The sequence below is a fragment of the Cibotium barometz genome, chromosome 13 (genome assembly GCF_041138505.1).
Source record: "Cibotium barometz isolate CiBa-2024 chromosome 13, ASM4113850v1, whole genome shotgun sequence".
NCBI classification, from domain to species: domain Eukaryota; kingdom Viridiplantae; phylum Streptophyta; class Polypodiopsida; order Cyatheales; family Cibotiaceae; genus Cibotium; species Cibotium barometz.
The window spans coordinates 29,438,818-29,463,742 of record NC_141058.1 but is presented as its reverse complement, the minus strand read 5'-3'; the positions used below and the strand labels follow the sequence as shown (position 1 = coordinate 29,463,742).

Sequence of the window (24,925 nt, the reverse complement as noted above, 5' to 3'; positions counted from 1 at the left end):
AAAAAAGCATGCATAGAATGGAGGAGAGATGTGGAGACACATGTCCCCATATCTCTCCCCCATTCTGTCCCCATTTTTTTCTTGTAGATAGTTAGAAGCTACATACGTTGCTAAATAGACGCAACTATATATGCATTTATATGCACGACTTTAGCCGTGTGCTCATAGCCAGGAGTATAGCCGCGTTGATAATCACCTCTAAAGGTTTTTTTCCATATATATATTCTTCTAGACGCGGCTTTTTGTTGTAGTCTATCTCTCTCTCTCTCTCTCTCTCTCTCTCTCTCTCTCTCTCTCTTAGTAGTATAGGAATCCTTAGTAGTATAGGAATCACACATATTCTAGCGAAGAGATCCCATGTTCAAGTTGCAATCCTCACACTTCAATGCCATTATATACACCTTATGCACTTTGCTATGATGTAATTCTCTCTCTCTCTCTCTCTCTCTCTCTCTCTCTCTCTCTCTCTCTCTCTCTCACACACACACACACACACACACATGCGATGTACTTGGCTACACCCACTAGACTCACTAGTGTCATCATTAAATAAAAAGTGTTCTCTCTCAAGAAAAAGGTTAGCCTCCCCCACATCCAACAATGACAAAGATTCAAAATAGACTTTCAAATTAAGTCATGGAGAAGAGTACTAAGTCATGGAGAAGAGTACTCAAGCTATTGAGAAAAAAGAAGGTAAGCTAGATGTGAGGTGAAAATCTCAACATTTGTAATATTAAGGCTTGCGTAGAGCACCACTTTTTCAAAAGACAAGCGTGCTTTCCATATCTTGAAAAGTTATTCATTATCCACATTAAAATTATCTTCACCTCTGTGCTACATTTATTGTCATTGTGTAAGCGTCCGGTAGACATCATACACTTGGATCTGCCGAGACATAGTGTCTGAAGCTCCTCGATCAAAGGTTTTACGGTGGTGACTGGAAGGAATTAAGCGTTGCTTCAAATTGCAGGTCACCTTTTGTGGATGACACAGGGGATGAAGGTTTATTATACCTTTTGTCAATTCGTCAACCAAACCTCTAAGGATGCCTTAAAACCATGGGGAGAGTAGAAGGATAGAGATTTCATGCATGTGGTTGTGCAATGCATGCATGAGGAGTTCCCAAACCCACCACACATGCATTTTTTCGACAAGTGGGTGAGGAATCACATAATACAGATCCTTAATAATAGAAAGTCTCACACAAGGAGGTGCACGAAAGATGGTTCACAAATACCCGCCAATTGCACCATTAAGGAGTGGAAGAAAGCAAAGAAAGAAGCTGGGAAGGGTACTTTATACCCTCAGCAAGAGGTAGCAAATATGCGAGTCGTCAACTGCTAAAGTACAGTGCGACAAAGTATGGATCTGGAGGAAAGGAAAGATGGCTTGCATGATTTGTAAGTTTTCTCTTTGGAAATTTTCAATAAAATTATTTCATCTTTTGTCATGAATTTCATATCTCATGCATGTTGTAATTTGTTGTAGGAAAGGAGAACAAGTCACCCCGAATGTCTCAGGAGAATAGGTTACACCATAAGTATCACAATGAAGTTGAGACTTGGGAGTGGCTCAAACGCAAGAAAGTGGTCACCAGTGCAAATATCCACAACGAGCTGAGCAGGGCAACTTAGTGAGTAGTTGAACTTGAATTATAATTATCACCCAACTGGTTTTGCTTGTGGCTAACTTTTTTGCATTGTATCACTATTTAACGCAAGAAGATGATGTTGAAAGTGACAGTGATGATGAAGGTGGTGGTGCACGTGTGAAGATGCAAGTGAAGATGAAGATGATGCATTAATTTAATTAGTTTTTGATGCCTTCATCTTTATTCATTTTTGGACATGAATACCTTATGTAATTTGCAATTATATGTAGATAATTTACAATATACTCCATGACATTATTATACTGTAATTATTTTTTATGTTCTAAGTGTTTTAAAAAATATTAAGTAGTGTTTAAATAATATGATTTAAAAAAAGTAAGGAGAGATGTGAGGACATGTGTCTCCACATCTCTTCTCCATTATGTCCCCCTTTTTTTTTTGCAGATAGTCTACGACTATACATGCTGCTCTACAGGCGCACGGCTATAGCCACGTGTATAGCCGTGATGATAGCCATGTAAATGTTTCTTTCCATATATAGATGCTTTTAAATTTGTGTTTCTCTAGACGTGACTGTGCTCTTCATTTGTTGTAGTCTCTCTCTCTCTCTCTCTCTCTCTCTCTCTCTCTCTCTCTCACACACACACACACACACATTTATAAGCACCCAGAAATAGCACACAATTATTGACACATGCATGTATCTCGGGGGGTTCTCCTAAAAATATGTAAGTGTAGCACGTGAGTTCATCAAGAGGGGTATATTAATTAAAAAAAGTTACATAATTACATTTACAAGTGGGGTGTTTTAAACAAATTTTGAAAAAAAACCGTAACTTTATGAAGAAAAAGGGGTCATTTTATTCATAAAAGTATGTAAGTGTAAGGGGTCTTGAAAATACCCCTGTAAGTGTAAGGGGTCTTGAAAATACCCCTTGAACATGTGATACATAAAATTTCTTAGAGGTGAACCCCTCAAGGCATGTATATGTTCATAATCCATGCCAAGTTCTGTCAATACTCTCCTATCATGCGTCCTTATGTTTAGCATCTTGTTGTCGAAAGGAAGCATCTTTTTCATGAGCCTATGATGGATTTGAGAGAATTTCAAATATTATTTATTAAGGATATGATATGCCAAAATTATAAGGATATTGTAGGTTCTTGAAGAATGCTTGTGGCTAACCTTTTTACATTGTATCACTATTTAATGTAGCAAGACAATGTTGAAAGTGATGGTGGTGATGAAGGTGGTGGTGCACGTGGTGAAGATGTGGGTGTAGATAAAGATGAAGAAGAAGATGATGCATTAATTGAATTAGTTTTTAATGTCTTCATCTTTATTTATTTTTGGATATGAACACCTTATGGAATTTACAACTATGTATATAATTTTCAATCTAATCCATGACCTTATTATATTACAATTATTTTTTATGTTTTACGTGTTTAAGTGTTTTTTTAAAAATGTGATTGAGTAGTGTTTAAATAATGTGATTTAAAAAAAAGCATGCATAGAATGGAGGAGAGATGTGGAGACACATGTCCCCATATCTCTCCCCCATTTTGTCCCCATTTTTTTCTTGTAGATAGTTAGAAGCTACATACGCTGCTAAACAGACGCAACTATATATGCATATTCCAAATACAAAATTAGCTCTCTGGAATTTTGTCCCAACACGCAGCTATGGGCACGGCTATACCTACGGCCATAGCTACGTACTGGGAAATTTTGTTGGATACATCCCTCCCACGCACTACGCCGTGTACTTTTGTTTTCTCGAGTCCTCTCCTCCTTCGCATCATGCGTTTGTCGTCACGCATGCTATGGCTCCCTAAGCTCCGTTGCCCTTCACAAGCTTGGGTACACCCACTAGACTCACTAGTGTCATCATTAAATAAAAGGTGTTCTCTCTCAAAAAAAGGTTAGCCTCCTCCACATCCACCAACAGTGACAAAACTTCAAAACAGAATTTCAAATTAAGTCATGGAGAGAAGAGAGTACTGAAGCTTGAAAAACAAAGAAGGTAGGCTAGATATGAGGTTACGCATCCACTAACTCGAACATTTGTAATTAAGGCTTGCGTAGAGCAGCACTTTTTCAAAAGACACGCCATACCATGGTGCCGGAAGATCAAAAGCCTTATAAGAATGTTCGAAGAGGGGTGGTTCCCCACCGAGATGAATTAGGACGTGCTGCCTTTTTCATTCAATCAGGCGCTCTCGCCGACGCCTGCGCATCGGACTGATTGTTTCGTCTATCTCACACAATTAAAGACGCATCCATCGATCGCATCTTGCTCTGCTGGAAAGACTGGAGTCTTTTGGCACGCGTGGCCTGATTACGCATGGAATAGATAGGCATTCGCTTTGAGCGCACTTGGAATCGCTTCCGCCGAGGAGAAACTGCCCACCGGCGCATATAAAACGTACAGCATACAGCGGCAGTCCTCCACACTCCGGTTGTTGAATCCTAAGAGCACTACTAGCTATAACTACCAGCTTCTACGCATACATAACACATACTAGCTCTGTCCTGCATTATATTAGCTGCTTAATCAATCTGTTTCTATTATTTATATAAGTATATGGCTGGTCCTGCTGCTGCTGCGGCCGATGCCGATGCCGATGCTTCATCCGTACGCGGCGTCGGGCATGAAGCTGGCTCTGCGCCTACTGCTATGCATGTCGACGACTCGACGTTTGGTGGTGAGAAGCTGGTGATGATTAGGCCAGCACCGCACTGCCCACCCCCCGTAGAGGTGGTAAAGGTGCCCAAAGTGGTGACGGAGTACCCCATGCCGGGCGCCATGCAGACACACGAGATGGCCGTGGTGGGCGAGCACCTGCTGTTAGTGAGCCAGCAAACCAACAGCAGTCTGGTGAAGGTGAAGCTGGACCCGGCCACGGGGCGCCCGCTCTCCTGCACCAGGTTCACGGTGGGCAACTTCTGGGCTGGGTTGCACGGGCTTGCCGCGTCTCGGGAGCACCCGGGCCAGGTTTGGGCCACGCTACAGTTCAAGGCCGCCCTCATCCGCCTGAGCCTGCTGGGCGCGGGCAAGGATCCCGCGGTGGTGCAAATCATACAGCTCCCCGCCTCCGTGGAGGGCCCCCACTGCGTCCTCGAGAATGGGGACGACCTCTGGACCAGCTGCAAGGACAGCCGGCACGTGGTGCGCGTGAACCACCGCAACACGTCCGACGTGTCCGTGTACCCGTGCAGCGGCCGCCCCATCTTCGTGGCCATCCACCCCACAAGTGGCGACGTGTACGCCAGCCTGGACCAGAGCAGCAAGATCTGGCGGTTGGATTCGGCCACCGGCCAGGCCGTCGAAGAAGACATCCCGGCGTCCGAGGGCAGCACGCCGGTGGGGCTCATTTCCGGGCCAGACGGCAATGTGTGGTTTGTGCTTCTGGGTGGCGCCTCGGGTGGGACAGGGACGTTCGGTCGCATCTCTGGAACGGGCGAAATCAAATGGTTCCATCTCAGCACGCCTGCGGGAGCCAATGCCGGCCTCATCCACCTGGCATTTGATTGGGATCATGAGGCCGCCAAGAAGAAGCAGGATGCCAAGCTCCAACCAACCTTACGAATGTGGCTGCTGGGCTCTTCCTTGCTCTCCCACAGCACCGGTGCGGATGCCATCTTCGCCGTCCAGCTGGACGGTAATCGGGTCACCAGCGAGCACACCATCACTCTGGCAACGCCGCGCTGCTTCACGCACCGCATCCTGCCCCACCGCACGGGCCTGTTTGTGTCAGAGCTCGGCGTCTCGGCCCTTGCTCACGTTGCGGGAGCGGCCTCACTGAACCTGAGCGACTTCGAGGGGGAGACCACTGATGTGTACGCGGACTTCGGACTGGGCATAAGCTCATCACAGTACCGCTTCTCGGAGAAACACCCTCCCAGATCCCTCGCAGCTGCTCCCGCAGTCGCCTCCCGCGTGGCGGCAACTTATGCTGCCGCCGCCGGGAGCAAGCGCCCACGCGAGTTCTAATAAACATAAAATACGATCGACACCATATATATATATATATATTATGACTAGTATTATTTACTAATATATGTAGCAATGTGCGAAAATGATACGATGTGAAAATGTAACACTTGGATAATGAACCATATGTATATATATATATATATATATATATATGGAAGCTATAGACCATATCTTATTATAATATTTTGGGTGGAGAGAATATCATTGTTCAGCTCATGGTGATCGTGTGCAAGTAGAATGTGTAGGCAACATCCATTGGCTGTGTTATCATGACGTTCACGAGATAATTGAAAGAGCAATCAAACGTTGCATGCCATGTGTCATGTATTTTCTGTTTGCATCTAGAGAGAGAAAACAAAGCGCGAGATCCTCTTTCTAGAACCTCTCGAAGGATCATTTTGAAACCAGGAAAGAGTCCTTCTCTTCCCTTTTGTGTCATCACTCATGAGCTATGTATGTACTATGTAATGTGCTTTTAAGTTCCAAGTCCTGAGCCATGAATGTATGTATAGTCCTTCTCGTCGAATTCATATGTGCAAGTCATGATTCATGTGCCTAAGCAATCATGCCTTATTTGCATGATTCGTGTGCCTAAGCAGTCATGCCTTATTTGCTAGTCATTTGTCAATGTCATGTGTGTGTATCAAAAACTAAGAAGAAAAAACACCCACACACACATGAGTGTAGGTGCTTTCTTCTAAAGAGCTATAAAATCCACAAATAGGCCCTTCCCTTCTCTTATTTACAGGTTGTCTTCTATCATATGTAATTTGTAGGTGGAGCATAAGCTCCTTTATTACACTGGGCCATGTTATAGGGCTATAGCCTCATACCTCACTGTGGTGTAAAAGCTGGAGCAACTTGGCTTAGGTAGATTTCCAACTTTAGAGACATGGGGGCCTGACCTCTACAACGCCCTATACTTCATGGAAACCTATGACACCAATCACCATACTAGTGAGGTCTTGGATAATGCCAATTTAGGCACAGGTACAGCTCAATATGGAATTGATCAGAGAAGCTTTGTCACTCCCCCACATGGATCAGCCGTATGTTAGGCTTACCAATGCACCAAAGCTGACTAGAGGTTTATTTTGGGGGCAGCCTCAAAACAAGGATGGCATAGAATGGGCCAACATTCAAGAAGATCTTATCATGCCAGCCAAAGCATTGTAGTTTCTCCTCACCACCCGGTGGACAAACTGCTTTAGCCGATGCAACTTGACCACCTTGGCTTGGGTGCACCAAGGTCAGATGGTTAACTGGGTGGATTATCTTTTCAGGAGCTGCACGCAATTTGCTATAACCCCCAAGGGAAGCTGGCCGCTACATTGCTGACCCAAGTCCTTTATTATGCTGTCGGGTGTGGGAGGAGTTGCCTCGTGGCGATCCAACTTAGTGGCCCGGACGGAGCAGTCACCTCTATGTCTCCTCCATCAACTTCTCCTAACTCCCCACCAGCAAAGAGGCCACACCACAACCCTACCCATCACTAAACAGGTTCCTCAGCCACCTAGCCCAGCACAAGAAGAGTCTATAGGCTGGCTAAAGCAACAAGTTCTAACAGTTGTCTTAACTGTTCCTTAAGTTTTATGGCTTTAGGGACTAGCATTTTGTATGCACGCTGGGCTACTGGCTAAGGGGGGGGGGGGATAATTCGATCTCATGATCTACTTCACGAGACGGAGGCATCTCAGTCAGCTCTTTTAGGAAACACATCTGCATACTCACTTAACCACTCTGGTTCTTTAGCCTTGCATTTTATGTCTACTGGATACAAAGGGTGTGCATACTCCAACCTTCATTCAACCTTGGAGTTACTAAACTTGCAGACCATGTATGGTTGGATCAATGCTACCGTTACAAGTATCTTTCAATGAGTCCTTAGCGTTTTGTGGTTAGCAATCACTAGAACAAACCCCCCTAGTGACCGGGTAAAAATGACGAGTTTATTCAAACACGTTGCTTAAACAATGATGGAACATCGCATAAGCGACATTTAAAAAAATAATAATGGCAAATAAATGTCACTTTGGATGTCATTCACACAACGGCTCATTTATCATCGTTTGAAGGACAATAGTAGCAAAACGACTACATACTACATTGCACGGCTTACACGACGTCACTTATACAAATGTCATGTAAGCGATACACTAGGAAATTAGAAAAAAAACACTGATATGTACTGAATGGTTGGAGTATCAAACCATCTCCGAATTGCAATTTTAAGTGATAGGAATCTGTATCAGATACCCAATGGTGAATTTGAACCCTCAATTGCACCAAAATATAGTGAATTTGAACCCTCAATTGCACCAAAATATAGTGATTAATATTGATTAATCCATTGATTAGTAAAATAATCTCCTATTTTGTGTGTGCAAAAAATACAATGATTAGTGAAATAATCTCCTATTTTGTGTGTGCAAAAAATACACTGATTTGGAGGGATTAATCGAGGTAGTGATTGTGAGGAAAAATTCAATTTGAATACATAGACATGTGTAGCACCTTCCCAATGTTGGATTAGATCCACCAATTCCTAATTAACACCTTGATTAGGTGGATTAATTAAGCAATTTGCCAAGATATTCATTGTTCATGTGCAAAAGACTGTCCCAACTTAGAGTCTTCAATTGGTCCACTTGCACAAATCTAATCTCAAAATTCTTTAATATAGTAGTAGAAAAATGTATCTAGAGATGTTTTGAGCCCACAAACATCAATATTAAAGCTTTAATGAAGAATTAATCAAGTGATTTTAGCAGAGGTACTTCCCTGACTGTTGTGCACAGTGCTGGATCTCACTGTAGACTTGATGAAATCAAAAACCACCTTCACCATCTTGTAGAGCATGCTTGAAAACCCCCAAGCCTAGTTGGAATTAGGCAAATTTGAAGTGGAAGCGTTGCTTAAAGCTTTTTTCCCAAATTTTTTAGCACCTGAAATTCGCACTGCCGCCACCGTTCTACGCTAAAATCACCCGATTCCTTTGAGCTATGTGTAGGCCCTTGAGTCTATTATGAGCCTCTAAAAGGTCTTGGCAACGGGTATGTGTGAAGGGAGAGAGATCTCCTCCACCAGCTAGGGTACAGTGGGCTAATTGAAAAAGAGCTAAAAATTGGATTATCTCATAATTATGATTAGTAGAATTATTAGCAAGGTAATTAGGCTTAAAAACGAGATGAATCCTAAGCTTGGCTCTGATACCAAGTTGAATTTCAGCAAAGTGATGAGCTATGGTGGATCAAATGGAAGAATCAACATCATTAGTGAGTGATTATATGATGATTAGGATGAGATTAGTGCAATTTACTGATAGCTTAATGTAGGCATGGATACTCAAAAACCAAAAAAAATACTCATTAAGCCAATGCCTCAATTTATAGTGTTTACATCCATGATCTGCTCCTTGATTTGTGCCACCTGAAAAGATGCAGGAGGGAAGAGAGCTTGAGCTCTTGCAAGCACACACACACTCACAAAACCCTAATAGAGAACACACACGGTGAGAGGCTGAAAATCTTCTACTTCTTCACTCAACACTCAACACACCATATACAAGATAAGAGTACTCACAATATGAAAGGTACTCAACCAAATACATACGAGGGTTCTCTATAGTGTGAACCCAACTAAATGAGCTGGCGCTATAACTATGCCAGTCTCTAAAATGGCTGTCACACAGCCTGTCATCCCACTGGCCGCATATCACCCAAGATCTCACCAACGATGCCAGTGGTGTAAGTGTGGGGCCTATCCCCTCATCAGTGTCCACCGCCTCACTAGACGAGCTCGATATCTCAACACTCCCCCTCGAGCTCAACTCCATCTCATGTACACCAAGCAAAGCCCTGAATCTGCGGAGCTTCTTTGTACCCAATGCTTTGGTGAAGATGTCAACTACCTGATCCTCTGTGCTGACATAAACAAGGTCAAGTTCTCCTGCCCCCCAAGACCTTCTCTTTGACGAAGTGGTAGTGGACCTCTATATGCTTCATACGAGCATGAAAAACTGGGTTCTTGGCCAACTGTATACTGCTAATGTTGTCACAGAAAATGACAACTTGTCTATCCACTGATAGACCCAAATCTACAAGTAGCTTTCTCAACCAAGCTACCTCACATGCTGCCATAGCAGCTCCTCTGTACTCGACCTTTGTAGTACTGGATAGAGCAACCGTAGGCTGCTTCTTGCTGCTCCAAGTCACAGCAGCACTCCCCAAAGAAAACATGAAGCCACTGGTAGATCTTCTATCTAAGATACTACCAGCCCAATCAGCATCTGTGTACCCATGTACACATATCTCTGTCCTAGTCTCATAGAATAGTCCACAATGCAAAGTAGACCTCACATACCTCAGTATGCGTCTCAATGCATCCAAATGCAGTTTCCGTGGAACCTGCATATACTGACTCACCAACCCAACAGCATAGCTCAAATCTGGTCTGGTGATCGTCATGTAGATCAAACTTCCTACTATGCACCTATACATAGTAGGATCGTCCAAGATCTCTCCTGAATCTGCACTCAACTTGCCATTCTGATCCAATGGCACGGAAATAGGCTCATAGCCTGTCATACCATACTTGGACAACATGTCCAAGCCATACTGTCTCTACAGTAATCCAATACCATGTGGTGACCTAATCACCTCAATGTCTAAGAAATATCTGAGCTCCCCCAGATCCTTCATCTCAAATTTTTGTCTAAGCAAGATCTTTACATCAAAGATCTTTGCATCATGGTCCCCCGTAATGATCAAGTCATCTACATAGATGACAACAAGCACAACCCCTCTATCACCATGTCTCACATACAACGAGAAATCTGCATTGGCTACATGAAAGCCAATAGTGACAAGATATTCAAAAATCTTATCAGACCATGCTCTTGGTGCTTGTTTTAAGCCATACAAGGCTTTCTTCAACCTGCAAATATGCTCGGGGTGACCCACATCCTCATAACTAGGTGGCTGCAACATATACACCTCTTCTTGCAAATCCCCATGCAAGAATGCATTCTTTACATCCATCTGATGTAAAGACCATTGCTTTGACGCAGCCACTGCTATCACAACTCTCACTGTTGCCATCTTGGCAGTTGGGCTGAAAGTTTCCTCATAATCAATGCCATATGTTTGCGCATATCCTTATGCTGCCGCCGCCGGGAGCAAGCGCCCACGCGAGTTCTAATAAACATAAAATACGACCGACACCATATATATATATATATATATTATGACTAGTATTATTTACTAATATATATATTATGACTAGTATTATTTACTAATATATGTAGCAATGTGCGAAAATGATACGATGTGAAAAATGTAACACTTGGATAATGAACCATATGTATATATATGGAAGCTATAGACCATATCTTATTATAATATTTTGGGTGGAGAGAATATCATTGTTCAGCTCGTGGTGATCGTGTGCAAGTAGAATGTGTAGGCAACATCCATTGGCTGTGTTATCATCATGACGTTCACGAGATAATTGAAAGAGCAATCAAACGTTGCATGCCATGTGTCATGTATTTTCTATTGCATCTAGAGAGAGAAAAACAAAGCGCGAGATCCTCTTTCTAGAACCTCTCAAAGGATCATTTTGAAACCACGAAAGAGTCCTTCTCTTCCCTTTTGTGTCATCACTCATGAGCTATGTATGTACTATGTAATGTGCTTTTAAGTTCCAAGTCTTGAGCCATGAATGTATGTATAGTCCTTCTCGTCGAATTCATATGTGCAAGTCATGATGAATGTGAGATCCCTCTACCCCCTCCGCGCACCAGACTCCCGGTAGGTTCACTAGATAATTGAAAGAGCAATCAAACGTTGCATGCCATGTGTCATGTATTTTCTGTTTGCATCTAGAGAGAGAAAAACAAAGCGCGAGATCCTCTTTCTCGAACCTCTCGAAGGATAATTGAAACCAGGAAAGAGTCCTTCTCTTCCCTTTTGTGTCATCACTCATGAGATATGTATGTACTATGTAATGTGCTTTTAAGTTCCAAGTCCTGAGCCATGAATGTATGTATAGTCATTCTCGTCGAATTCATATGTGCAAGTCATGTGATGAAGATGCAGATGTGGATAGATCTTTCTAGAAATAGATGTATTTGGAGCCATGGAAGATGAGAGAGCCCATGAATGAGCTATAACATCTTATTTCTTTTTATTTGACAAGAAATATATGTTTTTGTCACAGTTTTCTTGTTTGGTACCATTAATGTTAGGTTTGGCAGACACTTGTCATAATTTCTTGTAAATATCGCTAGATATATCCTTGTATTTGGGATCATTAGTGCAAGCTTTGGTGGCAGACAAATATTGTCATATTAATTTCTTATAAATATTTCTGCATATATCTTTGTATTTGTTTGAAAAGTAACTAAAATGTGGGTTGATTAGGACTATGAGAACTAAAAACACTTGAACTTTTTTCAAAAATCAGACCAAATGTCAAAAAACAAAAAAAAAGGTTATGCTTTCGACGCTTTTTTCGATGCCAGTATAGATGTTATCCCTCGACATATATTTCGACGCTCTTACGATGACCTGAACATAGATGGTCTTTCCGACATTCATTTTGATGATGCGAGTACCGCCACAAAACTGACCGTCAAAGGCTAAAGATCTTGTAGCAGTGAAACTAGCTTGAGGTTATCTTGAAAAAGTTGAAGGGTTGTCTCAAAGAAGGAAGAAAGTTTTGAAAGACCTTCATGAGCCAGAGGAGGTGGTGGAGGCTTGTGATATACAGTTGAAATAAGTAGATTTAAGGGATATTGTGCTATCTCCAAGCTATGATTCAAAGGTCTTAAACCTTTTTGCCTAAGGGTATTTGGTCTACCATAACCATATATTGTGAGTAATGTGAGACTTCAACAAAACTTGGCTATTCTATAACTAATAGGTGAGCTTAAACACATTGAAGAATCTATACCACTATAGAAGGTGAAGAATAAGAAAATCATATTTAAATATTATATATTTAACAATGTCTTTGTGGATGTAAGGTGAATACATGTTGCCTTGACACTTGTTGTGAGAGTAATGGTGGTAATCTTGTCTTTGCCCTTGAGCTTGATGAGGCTCAAATCCTTGAAATGCATGTACAGGATAAGTGGATCTGTTTGACACCATAAATCCATGTTTATATTTAATGGCAAGTATGAGCACAACTAATTGATGCAAACGTGCCCCAGTGGCTTCACCTAAAAATATGTAAGTGTAGCACATGAGTTCATCAGGAGGAGGGGTATATTAATTTAAGAAAGTTTCAGAATTACATTTATAGGAGGGGGTTTTATAACCAATTTTGAAAAAAAAACTATAAGTCTATGAAGAAAAAGGGGTCATTTTATTCACCAAACTATGTAAGTGTACGGGGTTTTTTAAATACTCCTTGAATGCACATGCTACACATGATTTCGTCATAGTGGACCCCCCGAGAGACCTGTAATGACCCTAGGTAGACCTCAAGTAGAGATAAGATGAAGCAAATAGAGTCACAAGGAAAGAAGACCAAGAGTGCTCAATGAAGTCAGGTATTAGGGGAACTTTGGACTCAAATTGGGTCCTTTAAGGATTGTTACACATTCTCTCTCTACAAAAATGGGCTTATGGTGAAATTGTTACAAATCAACTTAGAAGTGAGCATATTTTGGACATTTGGAATCTACTCTTCGAGACCTTTCCAATGATATATAGCATGATGGGCGATTTCGCATATTCAAGAAGTTCCCAAATTTAGTGATGATGTGGCTTCATCTTGATCATGCTTACTCTATTAGACCACTGCATCTATCCAAATGCATGCATTTAATAATGCAAAAAATTATTCTCTAAAATGGATTCTCATGGAGGACATATAAAACATTTTAAAAGCTAGGGCAGACTGGGGAGTTATATCCCCAGTCTGCCCCAACTTTTTTTTACAGGTTTGTTTTCACTACTGAGTTACAATGCCTATAAAAGTGAAGTAACACTGCTAGGCAACATTATTCACTCCTGAGCAGTGAAATTTTACTATTATGAACACTGCTAAAAGCAGCGCTCTCACTACAGGCATCTTTAGCAGCAGTAAAATGACCTCGACATTTACCAAGGTTTGTAGCTATAATAATGATTGTAAAAATGCTACTGTACTATCATTCTATTGTAGTTCTTGATCGAACTCTTTGTTGTTTTTGCACCTTCGAGTGACCTTATATCATATTTATTAAATATATTGTAAGGCATTCTCACCCTTACCAAATAATAAGTCATGTCCTTTGCTCCCCATGCATCCACAATAGCCTTAAATATATTGTAAGGCATTCTTACCCTTACAAAATGATAAGTCATGTCCTTTTCTCCCCATGCATCCACAATAGCCTTTATTTTTCATGGCCATTGTATAATCATCCGTGTAGTTTGCTTGAGATCTTGATTATCTCAAGAGTTTGAGATAAAATGTCATGTGTGCACGCAAATAGCCTGAAAGAGTAGGCATGTTTGCGCTCACGAATAGCCTGAATGTTTAGGCATGTTCGTGATGTGAGTAAATTATTAAATAAAATTATTTTTATTGCTTACAAATAAAATATTAACTTTTGTTAAAGTTTATTGTTATTATTAATTTGTGTTATGTGTGATGCACGTGCAGGTGTGCCAACTTACTTGTTGCCGGTCAGGTACTTCCGAAGCTTGAACATCGAATGTTTTGGGCTTGTGCGGCTCAGGGGCAGGCATTTTGGGCACCACGATGGTAAGCACACCGTCTTGGCAGGCCGCAGAGATGGCCTCCAAATTGACGTGGCTAGGCAGGTTGAACTTGCGCATGAACCTGCCCGCCGGCCTCTCCACGTGAACGTATTTAACGTCTACCTCTTTGGCATCAATATTGTCTCGCTTCCTCTCCCCACTAATCTTCAAGACAGTGTCGTTTTCGATCTGGACCTTCACTTCTATGTTTCGGAGGCCCGGCACGTCCACCGGTGTACTCGCAGCCATGTCGTCTTCTCAGGTTTCCTTCGGGTTCATAGAGAACTGCCCGGACTCGGAAGTTAAAACGCGAGTGGACGAGGCGGATTCAGAGGTTTTGGTTGGCTTGCGAAGGTGGCGATGCTGAAGGCGGAAGCATGCAAGGCAGGCACCACAAGCACTCCAGGAAAGAGGCGATGATACCATGTGGAAATCGAAGGGGAGGCTACAGCCATGCTGGTGTTGCCATGGCTGCAGCAGGAAACGCGCAAGAAGGGAGATGGAGAGAATCGCGTTGCAGATGAATCGTTGTTAATTGATTGATCGATTGGTTACATTTATATAGTTATTGAGTTGTGCCTCTTCGTGTGTCCGTTCATTGCTCACATGCGTTCACACACATGCGGGCATTATAGCATTAATTCCTACATGGACCAGAGCAGCAAGATCTGGCGGTTGGATTCGGCCACCGGCCAGGCCGTCGAAGAAGACATCCCGGCGTCCGAGGGCAGCACGCCGGTGGGGCTCATTTCCGGGCCAGACGGCAATGTGTGGTTTGTGCTTCTGGGTGGCGCCTCGGGTGGGACAGGGACGTTCGGTCGCATCTCTGGAACGGGCGAAATCAAATGGTTCCATCTCAGCACGCCTGCGGGAGCCAATGCCGGCCTCATCCACCTGGCATTTGATTGGGATCATGAGGCCGCCAAGAAGAAGCAGGATGCCAAGCTCCAACCAACCTTACGAATGTGGCTGCTGGGCTCTTCCTTGCTCTCCCACAGCACCGGTGCGGATGCCATCTTCGCCGTCCAGCTGGACGGTAATCGGGTCACCAGCGAGCACACCATCACTCTGGCAACGCCGCGCTGCTTCACGCACCGCATCCTGCCCCACCGCACGGGCCTGTTTGTGTCAGAGCTCGGCGTCTCGGCCCTTGCTCACGTTGCGGGAGCGGCCTCACTGAACCTGAGCGACTTCGAGGGGGAGACCACTGATGTGTACGCGGACTTCGGACTGGGCATAAGCTCATCACAGTACCGCTTCTCGGAGAAACACCCTCCCAGATCCCTCGCAGCTGCTCCCGCAGTCGCCTCCCGCGTGGCGGCAACTTATGCTGCCGCCGCCGGGAGCAAGCGCCCACGCGAGTTCTAATAAACATAAAATACGATCGACACCATATATATATATATATATTATGACTAGTATTATTTACTAATATATGTAGCAATGTGCGAAAATGATACGATGTGAAAATGTAACACTTGGATAATGAACCATATGTATATATATATATATATATATATGGAAGCTATAGACCATATCTTATTATAATATTTTGGGTGGAGAGAATATCATTGTTCAGCTCATGGTGATCGTGTGCAAGTAGAATGTGTAGGCAACATCCATTGGCTGTGTTATCATGACGTTCACGAGATAATTGAAAGAGCAATCAAACGTTGCATGCCATGTGTCATGTATTTTCTGTTTGCATCTAGAGAGAGAAAACAAAGCGCGAGATCCTCTTTCTAGAACCTCTCGAAGGATCATTTTGAAACCAGGAAAGAGTCCTTCTCTTCCCTTTTGTGTCATCACTCATGAGCTATGTATGTACTATGTAATGTGCTTTTAAGTTCCAAGTCCTGAGCCATGAATGTATGTATAGTCCTTCTCGTCGAATTCATATGTGCAAGTCATGATTCATGTGCCTAAGCAATCATGCCTTATTTGCATGATTCGTGTGCCTAAGCAGTCATGCCTTATTTGCTAGTCATTTGTCAATGTCATGTGTGTGTATCAAAAACTAAGAAGAAAAAACACCCACACACACATGAGTGTAGGTGCTTTCTTCTAAAGAGCTATAAAATCCACAAATAGGCCCTTCCCTTCTCTTATTTACAGGTTGTCTTCTATCATATGTAATTTGTAGGTGGAGCATAAGCTCCTTTATTACACTGGGCCATGTTATAGGGCTATAGCCTCATACCTCACTGTGGTGTAAAAGCTGGAGCAACTTGGCTTAGGTAGATTTCCAACTTTAGAGACATGGGGGCCTGACCTCTACAACGCCCTATACTTCATGGAAACCTATGACACCAATCACCATACTAGTGAGGTCTTGGATAATGCCAATTTAGGCACAGGTACAGCTCAATATGGAATTGATCAGAGAAGCTTTGTCACTCCCCCACATGGATCAGCCGTATGTTAGGCTTACCAATGCACCAAAGCTGACTAGAGGTTTATTTTGGGGGCAGCCTCAAAACAAGGATGGCATAGAATGGGCCAACATTCAAGAAGATCTTATCATGCCAGCCAAAGCATTGTAGTTTCTCCTCACCACCCGGTGGACAAACTGCTTTAGCCGATGCAACTTGACCACCTTGGCTTGGGTGCACCAAGGTCAGATGGTTAACTGGGTGGATTATCTTTTCAGGAGCTGCACGCAATTTGCTATAACCCCCAAGGGAAGCTGGCCGCTACATTGCTGACCCAAGTCCTTTATTATGCTGTCGGGTGTGGGAGGAGTTGCCTCGTGGCGATCCAACTTAGTGGCCCGGACGGAGCAGTCACCTCTATGTCTCCTCCATCAACTTCTCCTAACTCCCCACCAGCAAAGAGGCCACACCACAACCCTACCCATCACTAAACAGGTTCCTCAGCCACCTAGCCCAGCACAAGAAGAGTCTATAGGCTGGCTAAAGCAACAAGTTCTAACAGTTGTCTTAACTGTTCCTTAAGTTTTATGGCTTTAGGGACTAGCATTTTGTATGCACGCTGGGCTACTGGCTAAGGGGGGGGGGATAATTCGATCTCATGATCTACTTCACGAGACGGAGGCATCTCAGTCAGCTCTTTTAGGAAACACATCTGCATACTCACTTAACCACTCTGGTTCTTTAGCCTTGCATTTTATGTCTACTAGATACAAAGGGTGTGCATACTCCAACCTTCATTCAACCTTGGAGTTACTAAACTTGCAGACCATGTATGGTTGGATCAATGCTACCGTTACAAGTATCTTTCAATGAGTCCTTAGCGTTTTGTGGTTAGCAATCACTAGAACAAACCCCCCTAGTGACCGGGTAAAAATGACGAGTTTATTCAAACACGTTGCTTAAACAATGATGGAACATCGCATAAGCGACATTTAAAAAAATAATAATGGCAAATAAATGTCACTTTGGATGTCATTCACACAACGGCTCATTTATCATCGTTTGAAGGACAATAGTAGCAAAACGACTACATACTACATTGCACGGCTTACACGACGTCACTTATACAAATGTCATGTAAGCGATACACTAGGAAATTAGAAAAAAAACACTGATATGTACTGAATGGTTGGAGTATCAAACCATCTCCGAATTGCAATTTTAAGTGATAGGAATCTGTATCAGATACCCAATGGTGAATTTGAACCCTCAATTGCACCAAAATATAGTGAATTTGAACCCTCAATTGCACCAAAATATAGTGATTAATATTGATTAATCCATTGATTAGTAAAATAATCTCCTATTTTGTGTGTGCAAAAAATACAATGATTAGTGAAATAATCTCCTATTTTGTGTGTGCAAAAAATACACTGATTTGGAGGGATTAATCGAGGTAGTGATTGTGAGGAAAAATTCAATTTGAATACATAGACATGTGTAGCACCTTCCCAATGTTGGATTAGATCCACCAATTCCTAATTAACACCTTGATTAGGTGGATTAATTAAGCAATTTGCCAAGATATTCATTGTTCATGTGCAAAAGACTGTCCCAACTTAGAGTCTTCAATTGGTCCACTTGCACAAATCTAATCTCAAAATTCTTTAATATAGTAGTAGAAAAATGTATCTAGAGATGTTTTGAGCCCACAAACATCAATATTAAAGCTTTAATGAAGAATTAATCAAGTGATTTTAGCAGAGGTACTTCCCTGACTGTTGTGCACAGTGCTGGATCTCACTGTAGACTTGATGAAATCAAAAACCACCTTCACCATCTTGTAGAGCATGCTTGAAAACCCCCAAGCCTAGTTGGAATTAGGCAAATTTGAAGTGGAAGCGTTGCTTAAAGCTTTTTTCCCAAATTTTTTAGCACCTGAAATTCGCACTGCCGCCACCGTTCTACGCTAAAATCACCCGATTCCTTTGAGCTATGTGTAGGCCCTTGAGTCTATTATGAGCCTCTAAAAGGTCTTGGCAACGGGTATGTGTGAAGGGAGAGAGATCTCCTCCACCAGCTAGGGTACAGTGGGCTAATTGAAAAAGAGCTAAAAATTGGATTATCTCATAATTATGATTAGTAGAATTATTAGCAAGGTAATTAGGCTTAAAAACGAGATGAATCCTAAGCTTGGCTCTGATACCAAGTTGAATTTCAGCAAAGTGATGAGCTATGGTGGATCAAATGGAAGAATCAACATCATTAGTGAGTGATTATATGATGATTAGGATGAGATTAGTGCAATTTACTGATAGCTTAATGTAGGCATGGATACTCAAAAACCAAAAAAAATACTCATTAAGCCAATGCCTCAATTTATAGTGTTTACATCCATGATCTGCTCCTTGATTTGTGCCACCTGAAAAGATGCAGGAGGGAAGAGAGCTTGAGCTCTTGCAAGCACACACACACTCACAAAACCCTAATAGAGAACACACACGGTGAGAGGCTGAAAATCTTCTACTTCTTCACTCAACACTCAACACACCATATACAAGATAAGAGTACTCACAATATGAAAGGTACTCAACCAAATACATACGAGGGTTCTCTATAGTGTGAACCCAACTAAATGAGCTGGCGCTATAACTATGCCAGTCTCTAAAATGGCTGTCACACAGCCTGTCATCCCACTGGCCGCATATCACCCAAGATCTCACCAACGATGCCAGTGGTGTAAGTGTGGGGCCTATCCCCTCATCAGTGTCCACCGCCTCACTAGACGAGCTCGATATCTCAACACTCCCCCTCGAGCTCAACTCCATCTCATGTACACCAAGCAAAGCCCTGAATCTGCGGAGCTTCTTTGTACCCAATGCTTTGGTGAAGATGTCAACTACCTGATCCTCTGTGCTGACATAAACAAGGTCAAGTTCTCCTGCCCCCCAAGACCTTCTCTTTGACGAAGTGGTAGTGGACCTCTATATGCTTCATACGAGCATGAAAAACTGGGTTCTTGGCCAACTGTATACTGCTAATGTTGTCACAGAAAATGACAACTTGTCTATCCACTGATAGACCCAAATCTGCAAGTAGCTTTCTCAACCAAGCTACCTCACATGCTGCCATAGCAGCTCCTCTGTACTCGACCTTTGTAGTACTGGATAGAGCAACCGTAGGCTGCTTCTTGCTGCTCCAAGTCACAGCAGCACTCCCCAAAGAAAACATGAAGCCACTGGTAGATCTTCTATCTAAGATACTACCAGCCCAATCAGCATCTGTGTACCCATGTACACATATCTCTGTCCTAGTCTCATAGAATAGTCCACAATGCAAAGTAGACCTCACATACCTCAGTATGCGTCTCAATGCATCCAAATGCAGTTTCCGTGGAACCTGCATATACTGACTCACCAACCCAACAGCATAGCTCAAATCTGGTCTGGTGATCGTCATGTAGATCAAACTTCCTACTATGCACCTATACATAGTAGGATCGTCCAAGATCTCTCCTGAATCTGCACTCAACTTGCCATTCTGATCCAATGGCACGGAAATAGGCTCATAGCCTGTCATACCATACTTGGACAACATGTCCAAGCCATACTGTCTCTACAGTAATCCAATACCATGTGGTGACCTAATCACCTCAATGTCTAAGAAATATCTGAGCTCCCCCAGATCCTTCATCTCAAATTTTTGTCTAAGCAAGATCTTTACATCAAAGATCTTTGCATCATGGTCCCCCGTAATGATCAAGTCATCTACATAGATGACAACAAGCACAACCCCTCTATCACCATGTCTCACATACAACGAGAAATCTGCATTGGCTACATGAAAGCCAATAGTGACAAGATATTCAAAAATCTTATCAGACCATGCTCTTGGTGCTTGTTTTAAGCCATACAAGGCTTTCTTCAACCTGCAAATATGCTCGGGGTGACCCACATCCTCATAACTAGGTGGCTGCAACATATACACCTCTTCTTGCAAATCCCCATGCAAGAATGCATTCTTTACATCCATCTGATGTAAAGACCATTGCTTTGACGCAGCCACTGCTATCACAACTCTCACTGTTGCCATCTTGGCAGTTGGGCTGAAAGTTTCCTCATAATCAATGCCATATGTTTGCGCATATCCTTATGCTGCCGCCGCCGGGAGCAAGCGCCCACGCGAGTTCTAATAAACATAAAATACGACCGACACCATATATATATATATATATATTATGACTAGTATTATTTACTAATATATATATTATGACTAGTATTATTTACTAATATATGTAGCAATGTGCGAAAATGATACGATGTGAAAAATGTAACACTTGGATAATGAACCATATGTATATATATGGAAGCTATAGACCATATCTTATTATAATATTTTGGGTGGAGAGAATATCATTGTTCAGCTCGTGGTGATCGTGTGCAAGTAGAATGTGTAGGCAACATCCATTGGCTGTGTTATCATCATGACGTTCACGAGATAATTGAAAGAGCAATCAAACGTTGCATGCCATGTGTCATGTATTTTCTATTGCATCTAGAGAGAGAAAAACAAAGCGCGAGATCCTCTTTCTAGAACCTCTCAAAGGATCATTTTGAAACCACGAAAGAGTCCTTCTCTTCCCTTTTGTGTCATCACTCATGAGCTATGTATGTACTATGTAATGTGCTTTTAAGTTCCAAGTCTTGAGCCATGAATGTATGTATAGTCCTTCTCGTCGAATTCATATGTGCAAGTCATGATGAATGTGAGATCCCTCTACCCCCTCCGCGCACCAGACTCCCGGTAGGTTCACTAGATAATTGAAAGAGCAATCAAACGTTGCATGCCATGTGTCATGTATTTTCTGTTTGCATCTAGAGAGAGAAAAACAAAGCGCGAGATCCTCTTTCTCGAACCTCTCGAAGGATAATTGAAACCAGGAAAGAGTCCTTCTCTTCCCTTTTGTGTCATCACTCATGAGATATGTATGTACTATGTAATGTGCTTTTAAGTTCCAAGTCCTGAGCCATGAATGTATGTATAGTCATTCTCGTCGAATTCATATGTGCAAGTCATGTGATGAAGATGCAGATGTGGATAGATCTTTCTAGAAATAGATGTATTTGGAGCCATGGAAGATGAGAGAGCCCATGAATGAGCTATAACATCTTATTTCTTTTTATTTGACAAGAAATATATGTTTTTGTCACAGTTTTCTTGTTTGGTACCATTAATGTTAGGTTTGGCAGACACTTGTCATAATTTCTTGTAAATATCGCTAGATATATCCTTGTATTTGGGATCATTAGTGCAAGCTTTGGTGGCAGACAAATATTGTCATATTAATTTCTTATAAATATTTCTGCATATATCTTTGTATTTGTTTGAAAAGTAACTAAAATGTGGGTTGATTAGGACTATGAGAACTAAAAACACTTGAACTTTTTTCAAAAATCAGACCAAATGTCAAAAAACAAAAAAAAAGGTTATGCTTTCGACGCTTTTTTCGATGCCAGTATAGATGTTATCCCTCGACATATATTTCGACGCTCTTACGATGACCTGAACATAGATGGTCTTTCCGACATTCATTTTGATGATGCGAGTACCGCCACAAAACTGACCGTCAAAGGCTAAAGATCTTGTAGCAGTGAAACTAGCTTGAGGTTATCTTGAAAAAGTTGAAGGGTTGTCTCAAAGAAGGAAGAAAGTTTTGAAAGACCTTCATGAGCCAGAGGAGGTGGTGGAGGCTTGTGATATACAGTTGAAATAAGTAGATTTAAGGGATATTGTGCTATCTCCAAGCTATGATTCAAAGGTCTTAAACCTTTTTGCCTAAGGGTATTTGGTCTACCATAACCATATATTGTGAGTAATGTGAGACTTCAACAAAACTTGGCTATTCTATAACTAATAGGTGAGCTTAAACACATTGAAGAATCTATACCACTATAGAAGGTGAAGAATAAGAAAATCATATTTAAATATTATATATTTAACAATGTCTTTGTGGATGTAAGGTGAATACATGTTGCCTTGACACTTGTTGTGAGAGTAATGGTGGTAATCTTGTCTTTGCCCTTGAGCTTGATGAGGCTCAAATCCTTGAAATGCATGTACAGGATAAGTGGATCTGTTTGACACCATAAATCCATGTTTATATTTAATGGCAAGTATGAGCACAACTAATTGATGCAAACGTGCCCCAGTGGCTTCACCTAAAAATATGTAAGTGTAGCACATGAGTTCATCAGGAGGAGGGGTATATTAATTTAAGAAAGTTTCAGAATTACATTTATAGGAGGGGGTTTTATAACCAATTTTGAAAAAAAAACTATAAGTCTATGAAGAAAAAGGGGTCATTTTATTCACCAAACTATGTAAGTGTACGGGGTTTTTTAAATACTCCTTGAATGCACATGCTACACATGATTTCGTCATAGTGGACCCCCCGAGAGACCTGTAATGACCCTAGGTAGACCTCAAGTAGAGATAAGATGAAGCAAATAGAGTCACAAGGAAAGAAGACCAAGAGTGCTCAATGAAGTCAGGTATTAGGGGAACTTTGGACTCAAATTGGGTCCTTTAAGGATTGTTACACATTCTCTCTCTACAAAAATGGGCTTATGGTGAAATTGTTACAAATCAACTTAGAAGTGAGCATATTTTGGACATTTGGAATCTACTCTTCGAGACCTTTCCAATGATATATAGCATGATGGGCGATTTCGCATATTCAAGAAGTTCCCAAATTTAGTGATGATGTGGCTTCATCTTGATCATGCTTACTCTATTAGACCACTGCATCTATCCAAATGCATGCATTTAATAATGCAAAAAATTATTCTCTAAAATGGATTCTCATGGAGGACATATAAAACATTTTAAAAGCTAGGGCAGACTGGGGAGTTATATCCCCAGTCTGCCCCAACTTTTTTTTACAGGTTTGTTTTCACTACTGAGTTACAATGCCTATAAAAGTGAAGTAACACTGCTAGGCAACATTATTCACTCCTGAGCAGTGAAATTTTACTATTATGAACACTGCTAAAAGCAGCGCTCTCACTACAGGCATCTTTAGCAGCAGTAAAATGACCTCGACATTTACCAAGGTTTGTAGCTATAATAATGATTGTAAAAATGCTACTGTACTATCATTCTATTGTAGTTCTTGATCGAACTCTTTGTTGTTTTTGCACCTTCGAGTGACCTTATATCATATTTATTAAATATATTGTAAGGCATTCTCACCCTTACCAAATAATAAGTCATGTCCTTTGCTCCCCATGCATCCACAATAGCCTTAAATATATTGTAAGGCATTCTTACCCTTACAAAATGATAAGTCATGTCCTTTTCTCCCCATGCATCCACAATAGCCTTTATTTTTCATGGCCATTGTATAATCATCCGTGTAGTTTGCTTGAGATCTTGATTATCTCAAGAGTTTGATGAAGTTAGTTCCATCCACACTTTTAATCATAGACTACCCATCTTTGGATGGCTTGCTTGATTGGTTATATGCTCCCATATAGATTCACAAAATACCCACATTGTTGTCACTTGCTTATCATCATGGCTATTTGATATAAATCTCCTTATATGGATATGATATAAGGTCACTAATGTACTTTTTTGTTTGTTTACATATGAAGAAAATTGTCTTTGTGCATGGAATATCTTGCATCAAAGAATAGGGACCCTTTTTTCTATATGGAACACCCAAGGAACGAAGAAATCACACTATCAAGGACTAACTACTTCCGAACTACACGTAAGGTGGGCTGACTTGGTTTTATTGGCACCATTAGCATCAAGGAACATGGCAAAAATCTATAGCTCAAAAGTTTGAATTGGCCATCATCGTTTTATAACTTGTGTATGGCTAGGACAAAAGAAATAATAAGGAAGATTGAGCATGGTGTGACCTTTTGTGTATCTACAAGTTATACAAGTAAGTTATGCAAGTAGTGGAGAACACTAAGCTAAAGGAGGAGAGGGGGGTAGAGTTACAAAACCATCATGAATGAATCATGGTTGAAGATCATAGAGAGCAAACCCCTACCATATATACTCCATAATGATACTAGGAGACTGAGCATGGAGGTGTGACCCGAAAGTTGGCCATATACTCCATAATGATAATAGGAGACTCAAGTTGAGACACTCCTTAGTGGCACAAGG

At 41.7% G+C, this 24,925-nt stretch overlaps 1 protein-coding gene across 1 annotated transcript; it reads left to right on the top strand.

The window, feature by feature from the left end:
- Window positions 1-3,853: 3,853 nt before the first annotated feature.
- LOC147632585 (uncharacterized) lies at window positions 3,854-5,686 on the top strand. Its single transcript, XM_086806891.1, has one exon. It carries the CDS (start codon window positions 4,201-4,203, stop codon window positions 5,608-5,610), a length of 1,410 nt encoding a protein of 469 aa, XP_086663017.1. The 5' UTR covers window positions 3,854-4,200; the 3' UTR covers window positions 5,611-5,686.
- The last annotated feature ends 19,239 nt before the right edge of the window (window positions 5,687-24,925 follow it).

What these genes read in the sequence shown, in the direction of transcription:
- LOC147632585 (XM_086806891.1), top strand. Translation starts at nt 4,201, where the DNA reads ATGGCTGGTCCTGCTGCTGCTGCGGCCGATGCCGATGCCGATGCTTCA.